The following is a 10,314-nucleotide window of genomic DNA, read 5'->3' as shown; positions in this document are numbered from 1 at the left end:
ACTGAACCATTCCAATCATATATCATTTAAACTAATATACCTAAGTTAGACCCATATTCCACTAACTTTCTTCCATCCACTTTTCTTAACATTTCTTAAAACCCGTGTTGGAAAGAGATGAGACTCCTATTCGCAGACGGAGGGAGTACGTTCTTTTGCTTTTTGTAAGTCGGTTTTATTTTGTGGTACTCTATTTGTTCCTAGAAAATATGAACATTTGGTTTGACACATATTTTAATGCATAATTTAAAAGGTTAGAGAGAGATAGAGATAATTTTTTTCAAAAATATTAATAGTAATGAGTCTCACCTCGTTAGAAAGAAAGAAGTATCAAAATTAGAATATTCATACCTTTTAGGTATGAATTAAAAGAGAAAGAGTTTATACTTTTCAGGGTTAGATGAGTATTAAATATAAATTTAATGTGAATCGGTTAATAAATCGTTATTAATAGTAATTTTTATTAACTCATAAAGTTAATTTTGTTCTAATGCTCAAACTTAATTTTATGTATAATGTACATTTATTACTTTGCTGTTGGAATAACATTATTTTCGGTTTTAAGTGCGTCTAAATGTTCAGACTTCAGATACTCTGTCAATTTGATTTAGCAAAATTGTCACTCTTTAAATGCATGTCTGTATTTCCAACGTTTCTCGAATTCTTTATCTTCCAAATTTCAATCAAATTTATTCAAAATAATGGGGTCGGGTAAATTCACATTTCAAATATTGGATGCAATCCAAAAAGTGGCTGCAATAAGCCAATGATATTTTCGTAACATTTAAATCTAACCTCTATTTAAAATCAGTATAGTTTAAATAGTTATTGGGCTAGATCCATTTTTTTGTACAATAAGTTGGGCTCCAATTGTGATAAGCCCATTATCAAACGAAAACTTTTTGCAGAAAAAAATAATACGACTCCAAAATAAAGTGCAATATTTGACCACCTCCGTTCGCTAATCGCCGCCGAGAAATTGGCCGGAACTGCACGGTTTTTCACATGTATGACGCAGTTTAAATGAAGCTGTGTATTCAATTTCCGGTTACTGTATAATTCACTCCAATTTTGCTCCACTAGTTTTAACTTCTATCAGAGACGGTGTTCGCTGCAATTGGATACTAATTTTGCTATGAATTCGGAGATGGAAATCGGCAGCAAGGTACATTTCACGCTTTCATTTGAATCTCGTAGACATTGGATGAATTGCTTGTTAATTGTGTCTCCGGCATTGTAGAAATTCACTGACAAAAATAGATGCCGGGAGCTGGCAATGTCGTCGTCATTCTGCCGCAGAATATACGCGGAGGTAATTTTCCCTTCAGATTTAATGAGGAATGTTGTCTAGCGTCTAGATATTAGGCATAAATTGTATACGAGTTTTTGACACAATGCGCATTGTTAATTTTTTGGTGTGTAGTAGTGTGTGTGCGTGTTTCCCCCAATGCGCTTCTGCACAATGTATATTCGATAACAGAGGCTACCTTTACCATTGGTGCAAAAGTGCTTAATTGAGTTGCAGATGTTCTTATATGTTATGACATTATCACTTATTCATCTTTTGATAAAATATGAAGGCTTTCACACTTAGATCATAGTATCATACTGCGGTTTTCTAGGATTAATTCGTGGACATCTACAGGTAGAAGAGGTTGGATGGGAGCACCTTGTCAAATTGGGGGAAGATCTGACATTTATTAGGTTCCGTATCATGTAAGCATATATGATTTACAATTACAATACTTAACACTGTACGTTTCTGTGAATTTTCAATGTGGCAGAGCATGTTGCATTTACTTTCTCGGAAATACCATTTCTTCAAGTGATGAGAAATGAAATAAACCAGTTCGTATGAGTGTGTGTACATGTGATTCACTAATAGTGGATTTGGAATATCACTCAGGAGAATTTATCATAGCATTAAGGCTTATGCCTAATGCTAGTTCTGTTTAATCAATGTGTATTATGTATGATGAGTTAAATGGGATGGGAAGTTGGGAACAAAGTAGTACTGCTATTGCGGACCAGGAAAGATGCTCCGAGTGATGTACAAAGTCCACTTTTCTTCATTTATCATAAACAAAATTATGACATGGAACTAGTCCAAGTATTTGAGCTTAGTTTCGAGTTTCGACTGCATGCATGTGAAGCACTTCTGCATGAGGCTCAATGCTCTTGGTGTAACATGGTCTATAGTAAGTGCTTACATAAAATGACCTTGAATGAGAGGGAGTGAGAACTATTTGTAAGTGTAGACTATGACCATTCATCTTTTTCGGTTATAGTCCTTGGTTGTAAATTTATTTGGCCTTAATTTTTTCTGGGCACATCACTCTTGTTGCACTCCAATTTACATAGAAAAGCTTTTTACTCAGAATCTACATATGCATATTAACAAGTGGATATATCAAATTGTAACGTTTCTGATTGTTACATTTCATTTTTCATCTTGCTTTTTGATGCATGAGTCTGAATAGATCGCCTTTACATTTCACCGAATAGGTAAAAACTTAATAAGACCCGGAAAACAGTCTATTGCTGTGTCATTTTTCATTATTACTGTTTATATTTTTCGTAGATGCTCTTAGTCATGAATGGTGCATATGCTAGGGACAATAAGAGGAGAACGCATATTCTGGAGATAACCCTGGATAAGACCTATCCAAGGTCTCCACCTTCATTATCAGCGGTTTGGATTTCTCCATGACCATTTCTTTTTTGGTTGATTGTTCTCCAGAAATTTGTGCAGGAACTAAGATCTTCATCATGCCCTCAGGATGTGCCTTATAATTCTCATCTGGAATGGTCATCAAACTCGAGATTAAGAGATGCTGTCCGGCAGTTTCAGAGGGTTGGTGGAAGTTTTCTCAATTTTGTTTCCAATTTTTAATTAATAAAACTTGTTTTGATGCATGATTTCTATTTGGTCATTGCTATGCCTAGCATGTGGATAAGCTCCAGGACTTTTGGTTGACTTTGGATGACATTGATCGGTCTTTTTGCGTAATTGATCCAAAGCACTCACACCTTGCAGTGTCGTATCGCCAGATAAAAATAGGTTAGTTTGTATGATTAGTATTTAGAGATCTTAAACATCACGGAAAAAATCATTTTACCAAATCAAATGCTGTCTATTGAACTAATTTTAATAACTCATACAGTTCCTAGGTTTATTGCTCATACTGCCAATATTGACTTTTTTCTAGGAAATGATTGCTGTCTTGTACTATCTATCAATGTCGATGATCCAAAATCCTTGCCAGAGTAGGATTCTCTAAACAAACAACACATATTTTAAAAATCTTTAGTACAATTAGTAATGGTATCAGAATATCTTGTACTGACTGGACTTTTTATCTGGTAGATGTCGCTTCCTTGGTTCAGATACGGAAGTCAACATTTTGAGAGATATTTGGAAGCAAAATTGTAAGAAATGGTATACTTTCAAAATCTTTTTTCACTATTTCTGCCGCCTTAAACAAGTTACTGGGTGAATGTGAATCTCTAGCATGTGGTTGTGCATAAGATAAGGTGCATGCTTATGGTTCTGATCTTCTGGATATCATGGATGAACCTGTTTTTTCTTAGTTAGGGCTGTCCTATGTAAATGTTTGGCACAATATATGTGAACAGCAAAACACTACCAAGTGCTACTGATATTTTTGTTGTACTATGCTGTCAGATATTACCAATTTGACTTTGGCCCTAAAGTTAAAACCTCATATAAATGCTGAAACTTATTTTTTTAAAAATGGTGTTGTATTTAGCTCTATTTGCAAGATGATTAGGAACTAAAACTAACCTGCAGCGATTTCTGATAAATGTAAAGTTGTTATGGTTTAGATTATATATTGCGTACAGCATTAGCATGTCCAATTGGTGCGGTTAATTAAATTTCTTAGGTTAATTAAATTTCTTAGATGACAATTTTCATATTTCCTCCATCCAAACCTTTATCATTTGTTGTAAATATAGATAAAATAAAATCTTTTTGTCATATGATGTAGTATTTGGTCTTAGTTGCTTGAACCCTCATGAAGTAGTTTATTAGATACATCTGTTTATGCTGCCAAGTGTTGTGTCACTGCCATTGTACTGTTTATTTACGATCTTTAATCGATAAATACATACAGCTTCTTATGTTTGCTAATATATTCTCTTTGATTTTAGTTTATAAGTAATATTCACTTTTTTCTGGAGATAGGACAAGAGAAAAATCATGTCCTGAAAATTTTCTGCATATATTTGGCAATCAGTTGCCACAACCTTCACATCTCCAAAAGAGTGAGGAGCAGGTTGAATGTGGCATTTGTTATGCTCAATACCTTCCGACAGGTTCTATCTTCGACTTCCAATTTGCTGGAGTTGGCATTGCTGCTACCACTCACCACATGCTACCTCAAATTTTCTCACCATGCCTCTACCACCTAGTTGGAAACACATTCATAACAATCAGTTTTTTTCCTTGCTTCTAGATGATGAACTTGGTGCCAAGAGTGGAACTGCAACTGATTATTCATGTGAAAATGGGAACTGCAATCGAGCATTCCACAGTGTTTGTCTTGGCGATTGGCTCTGCTCTATTACAACGACAAGGCAGTAAGTTATGCTATTAACTTATACTCAATTTTATGTAAATGTTAATGATAACCATTAGGGATACTGAACTAAAAGCAGACAAAGCAGCAACAAGAAAGTAATTAACTTCTGTTCAAAGAGAAGAAACAAGAAAAAAGAAAAAAGAAAACGCGTATACTCCGTATTCCTTAAGTTCCGTAACCAGATACGGTTTCAGAATATAGTTCTGCATAGCATCGATGTACATTGCTAGATCTCTGAAATGAACCACCATCATACTTTGTATCTCCTATTTTCTTATGCTAATGTGCATCTGCATTTGAATTTAGGTCATTTGATGTTCTGTTCGGGAACTGCCCTTACTGTTCAGATCCCGTTGCAGTCAAACTCAGCATGAAGAAGTAAAATTTACTACATTAGAGAGCAAAACACCGGTTCCCATCTTGAATTGTGAAAGCGTATGTGAAGAATAGATCTAGTATTTGGTCTTGTAATCTATGTAGGCCATTGGAAATGTGTGTTGAGAGAACAAATCCCTAGTTTGCTTTACTATATTCAAATATGATGAGTTTTGGTATCGCATGAGAATCTCCGATTAAGATTTGGTGTGCAATACTACAGCTGGTAGTGATTGATATCTAGTCATGATTGGACCCACGCAATGACAGATTCTTCATCCTACAAGTTGAATTGCAACCCCTTTGGCTATGGGGCCTCCCTCTGTCTCTGCTTATCATATCCATATATCTTTAACACTGCACAATTTAGTTACTGCAATTCCAGTACCCCATCTCTTCTTCTCTTTTCCTATACATTACATTTTTGGAAACTAATGTCTGCTGTCCAAAAAGTACTATTGCATCATACAACTTTCCCAGACTTTTCTCGCAAAGTTTTCTTTTAGCTTTAAACGAGAACTCATTGACCATTGTCATTTTTTTCAGTACTAAAATCTACGATTTTTGACTGACTATAGGAGTTGAAGAAAAACATCAGATATCTTTACAAAAAATTAATAATATCCAATACTTGGACATGATTGGCTTACAATATACTATTAATTCATGGGAAAATATTGTTCCCTGGGTCTGGTGCAGGCCTGTTTTCCAAATGCAACATATCCCAAATAAAAATCTTCCATATCATAAGACAATAGTATATAATAATGGAAATGAATATAATTCAAGAAAGAATAACGGCTTTCTTGATAATACCATCACGCAAAAAAAAAACATATCGCTTTCAAGAATTACACCGACATCAGCTTCCCAATCCCATATTACAAGATATACACATTACAAGAAACTCAATACCAAACAAATAAACCCACACTTAGCTTGCTTTATAGTATAACATAGAGAATGAAGCATATATATGATCATATTCCGGCGAGACATTCGGGTGGGACGACAGGGAAGCGCGACCTGTCGGTGCAGTAGTCGTAGATCATGTGGTTGGTGCGCACCCAGCGGTAGCGCCTGGCAGCTTCCGGGGTGAGCTGCTGATAGGCTGCGCCCTCCCACCAGTTTCTGGGGTTGGAGGCGCAGGTAGCTGGCCCCGGAACCTGACAGCCTTCGATGTCGAAGTCTTTGTAGTAAGCGTAGAATGGGGCCTTGCTCCAGTTGATCTTCTCCAGGCCGCCTCTGGTGGCCCAGTCGTCGGCCTCCCATAGAGTGGAGTAGACTCCCATTGGTTGGAATTTTGGGTATGGAATTCCTCTTCTCTCATTGTTTTTGTACACTCTTATTGGCACTTCATCCACAGAGAATCTGCCAAAACCAAATTAAATATATAAAACATAATTATGATAATAAAATGGTGATGATGATGTGGGGACTTACATGATGTGGTGATGGTTCCAAAAGATGGTGTAAGTGTGGAAATCAAGAGAGGGGTCGAACCAGAGATTGATCCGTTGCTCCTTGTCACCTTTACCATGGGCGTACACATTGGTTTGAACGGTGTAGGGCTGTCCCGACCGGTTTCCCAAGAACTCAAAGTCCAGCTCATCGCGGACGTTGAATTGGTCTGATATCATCTGTACATGTATGTACACATCCACAAATTAGTATATATATATATATATATATAAGTTGAGACCCAAATGGTCTCAAAAGCAAAAACAACACACAATATCATACTCATAACAAAATAAATAAAAAAATGAAGGAATGAATACATAGAAGGCGGTGACGGTTCCAGCAGAGTCACCGGGGACGAGCTTGATCTTCATGCTCACACGTCCGAACAGATATTGGTTCTTGGAGGCGAACCCGCAGCCTTCAATAATATATGGGCTTCAAATGATTAATTAGTTGAAGAAAACAAGAAAATGGTATTAGTAAATAGTAATACCAGAGGATTGATCAAGAGTGAGCTGAATGGCTCTGCCGCCATCCAATTGGCGAACGTGGGAATCGGCCCATGCGACTCTGAAGTCCTGACTGAAGGTCGCAGGCCGACCATTGACGCTCAAACTAGACAATGCCAAACCCAAAATACATACTATCACTCCACTCAGCGCCATCTCTACTTGTAATATTAACATCCCATTCTGGGGGTATTTATATTCTACTACTCCTACATGGTAGAGACTAGAGACACAGCTTTCCACACAGCTAATTCTAAGCCGTCAAATGGACCCGCCATTTCTCTCTCTCTCTCTCATACATCACTTCCATTATAATCTCCTTTCTCAATTCCCAATTAGCCTCTTATTAATTTTACTTATGTTTGCTCTCATCAAATCATACTTAATCAGTTCATCTAATCATTTTTTTATGTTAACAGTACATAAATACAATTTTAATTTTCAGACCATAATACCCTTCAAATACTATGCCCCAAACTTAATTCTTCTAAAAATTCAACTTTGGTATATAATGGAATTAAGAAACAAAAATTCTCAACGCAATTGTCACCTGTAAAAAATTCGGAGTGTTAATGAGATTGTACGAACAAAGAGAGAATATGTTGTAAAGGTACAAAATGTTTTCTATAGGATGGGTATGTTATGGTTTGAAAAAAGTCTCAAAATGTGCAAAACCACTTTGAGAACTTCCATGATAGTAGTATATTTTTTTTGTGCGAATGCAAAGTTCAGATCCTATTTACGTATAGTTTGGTAAATTTTTGAATTTGAGTAAGTAGTACTCCTCCGTCTCACTCTAAGTGGAGCATTTGCTTTTTGGCACGGAATTTTTTGTAGTTTTGTTTTGTGAGTTAAGTGGAAAGAATAAAGTAAAAGAGATAGGAAAAAGTAGAGAAAATGATGTTTCTAATTTTAGAAATATGTTATTTAAAGTTGGACATTCCAAAAAGGAAAATGTGTTACTTAGAATTGGACGGAGGGAGTATTACTAAATGATATAGTAGTACATCTGTACATATAATAGTCTCTGTCATATTAATTGATTTTATCACCTTGTTTTAAAATTATAGATGGGGCAATGAATTTTGTGAAAGTGTGAAACACAATTAATGAGGTATAAGAGGCTCTAAATCTCGAAACGTGGGGAGTGAAGGAAGAGATGGTGTAGTAAATGAAATGGTGAAATGAAGTTTAAGAGGTGGAGTGGTGACGGCAGAGACATGGGGAAAGTGGTACCACACATTTGTTTTGTTAGCATGGAAATGGCCAAATATATAAATTCAATCTTTTTGTTTGGTGCAGCATATAACATTAAATGAGATGTCACCCAATCACTGTTCCAATCCAATGATAAAGAAAATTAATTTATCATGTATCCACATCCATATATAACACTCATAGTGCCAGATAAATTATGCTATTGCCACACCTATTCATGTGGTTAGACACTCCTAATGGTTGTTATACCAAAGACTATGGTTTATTGGGATGATACTAACACAACAATTCGGTTCTTATAATCAATATATACCTCATATAAGATATACAGAATGATATATATAACAAAGTACTAAAATTAATGAGAGATCTATCTAGAGTCTAGAGATGGAAGACTTCTTTAGTGGAGGAGGGAGGGCCAATATGGAGGATGTGGACTTGGTTTGACAGACAAGTATGCATATTAATTTGGCTAGATTTAGAATTTGCAGCTCAGCAGCCATCATAAATGTTTGATTAGTGACTAAATTTTCTAGAATCCTTTATTTTTTTGAGTAGGATAATTTCTTAAATATATTGTCGGTTGAAAGAGATCAGACTACTCCCCCAAAATTGAAAAATGGGAAGGGTTAGACTATAAATTTATTTTAAAATAGCAAGTAAGAATCATGATTTTTTTTGTAAAATATCTATAAATTTGTTGTGAAAATGTATTAATCCAAATAACAGGTTTATTGTTTATTCGCCCCCGATTCGATCCCTAAGACAATAAATTTACCAAACAAAGTGATTAATCTTCATAATCTAGCTAAGAATCATAAATAGTTCATAGTAATTTTTATTTCAGAATGAATTTTTGTTTTAGCCAATCTCATTAATTCATGAATGCACCTTTTATATGTAACTAGTATATATTTTTATATTTATAACTTTTATACTGATATTATTTGTTTTTCAACTGCGAACATCTTAATTTATACCGATATTGTTTAAATTAATAATGTAGGGGGGGGAAGGGGGGACAAAATAAATGGGATCATATTAACATATATATATCGTGTAAATAATGAGCTATAGAGTCTTGTTTATTATGTGCTGTATTAAAATTTTACTTAGTTAATTGATCGATTTTTCTACTTTTTAAATGATTAATTCATATCTGAATTTAATAAATATTATAAACCATGCATGATTAGCAATGGAAGGCTAATTATTCAAAAAGGGCAACAAATAGGGGTTGTAGGCTATTGTAGCAAACTGGCAATAAGATTAAAACTTGAAAACGTAAGTTAATAAGTGGCCCGTGAAAGGCAATGTGGGCCTTTGAGCTGGTGGGCCTAATTTGGAGTCAGATAAGAGACGCCCAGCGCCACATAATCTCTCTCTCAACTCTCAAGGATCAATCGCCCTCATTATTTCTGCTACAAATTTATGAAATTGTATTGGATCTACACTGCATCCATAGTTTTATGCATACGTGGACTCAGTATCACCTTTTAATACATATTCATTTTTAGCACTTTCTCTGTAAATAGTACTCCAAGATCATCCGCAACAGGACGCCCTAGCCGATAGGCTCGTATTAGGACTAATAAAAAACAACTCTTATTATATCACTACGACTTAATTCCTACAACATGCCACCTCATCAGACTTCCACGGCTCAGTAATAGGCTAGCTCTAGGATTAGCCGCCGCCTTAGCCAATCAAACAAATTCACAAATACGAAATTAAAAATTTGACACGAATACGGAGTAAGTGCAATAACAAATTCACTAGCCATTTTTTTATTATCTATAGATGAGAAATGAAGAGAGGAGGAAGAGAAACTCGTTAACACAAGTGGTGCAAATGAAATGAAGTTCATCGAACCGGATATATAGAGTTGGAATATTTAAAAAGAAAAAAGAAAAAATGCGCTCACCGATTGTCAGCCGATCGCGTCACCACAATAGTGGACGAGCAATCGGCTAACACCCTCCGACCGCGCCCTAGTGATGCACTATTTTTTAGCACTAAAAATACCTGCAAGTTTACAGGGTAGATCTAGTATAGCTAAAGGTCAATATCGGGATATCGAACACAGGGAATAAGATTGCAACTGGCTATCATATACTAAGTGTCATATACTATCTAGAGACACG

At 35.5% G+C, this 10,314-nt stretch overlaps 2 protein-coding genes across 2 annotated transcripts; one reads left to right on the top strand and one right to left on the bottom strand.

Moving 5' to 3' along the window:
- The first annotated feature begins 990 nt into the window (after positions 1-990).
- LOC125201977 (E3 ubiquitin-protein ligase FANCL) lies at positions 991-5,287 on the top strand. Its single transcript, XM_048100287.1, has 11 exons — positions 991-1,165; positions 1,241-1,312; positions 1,646-1,716; positions 2,614-2,692; positions 2,780-2,854; positions 2,947-3,061; positions 3,210-3,267; positions 3,368-3,439; positions 4,208-4,338; positions 4,479-4,602; positions 4,911-5,287. The coding sequence occupies exons 1-11, from the start codon at positions 1,136-1,138 to the stop codon at positions 4,984-4,986; spliced, it is 903 nt and encodes a 300-aa protein (XP_047956244.1). The 5' UTR covers positions 991-1,135; the 3' UTR covers positions 4,987-5,287.
- A 412-nt stretch (positions 5,288-5,699) lies between these two features.
- LOC125202532 (probable xyloglucan endotransglucosylase/hydrolase protein 7) lies at positions 5,700-7,123 on the bottom strand. The gene is made up of 4 exons (XM_048100941.1): positions 6,937-7,123; positions 6,761-6,861; positions 6,423-6,619; positions 5,700-6,350 (listed from the first exon to the last, which is right to left on the bottom strand). Exons 1-4 carry the CDS (start codon positions 7,106-7,108, stop codon positions 5,960-5,962), a joined length of 861 nt encoding a protein of 286 aa, XP_047956898.1. The 5' UTR covers positions 7,109-7,123; the 3' UTR covers positions 5,700-5,959.
- Between the last annotated feature and the right edge of the window lie 3,191 nt (positions 7,124-10,314).

This window comes from Salvia hispanica, chromosome 1, assembly GCF_023119035.1.
Source record: "Salvia hispanica cultivar TCC Black 2014 chromosome 1, UniMelb_Shisp_WGS_1.0, whole genome shotgun sequence".
Lineage (NCBI taxonomy): Eukaryota > Viridiplantae > Streptophyta > Magnoliopsida > Lamiales > Lamiaceae > Salvia > Salvia hispanica.
Note: the sequence above shows the minus strand (reverse complement) of the source record. Positions and strands in the feature narration are given on the sequence as shown.

Excerpts from the sequence above, each read along its gene's own strand:
- LOC125202532 (XM_048100941.1), bottom strand. The coding sequence starts at position 7,108 with ATGGCGCTGAGTGGAGTGATAGTATGTATTTTGGGTTTGGCATTGTCT. Across the intron at positions 6,862-6,936 it reads CACTCTTGATCAATCCTCTG|GCTGCGGGTTCGCCTCCAAG; the intron begins GTATTACTATTT and ends ATATTATTGAAG. Across the intron at positions 6,351-6,422 it reads TGGAACCATCACCACATCAT|ATTCTCTGTGGATGAAGTGC; the intron begins GTAAGTCCCCAC and ends TGGTTTTGGCAG.
- LOC125201977 (XM_048100287.1), top strand. The coding sequence starts at position 1,136 with ATGAATTCGGAGATGGAAATCGGCAGCAAG. Across the intron at positions 1,166-1,240 it reads AGATGGAAATCGGCAGCAAG|AAATTCACTGACAAAAATAG; the intron begins GTACATTTCACG and ends CCGGCATTGTAG. Across the intron at positions 2,855-2,946 it reads CTGTCCGGCAGTTTCAGAGG|CATGTGGATAAGCTCCAGGA; the intron begins GTTGGTGGAAGT and ends TGCTATGCCTAG.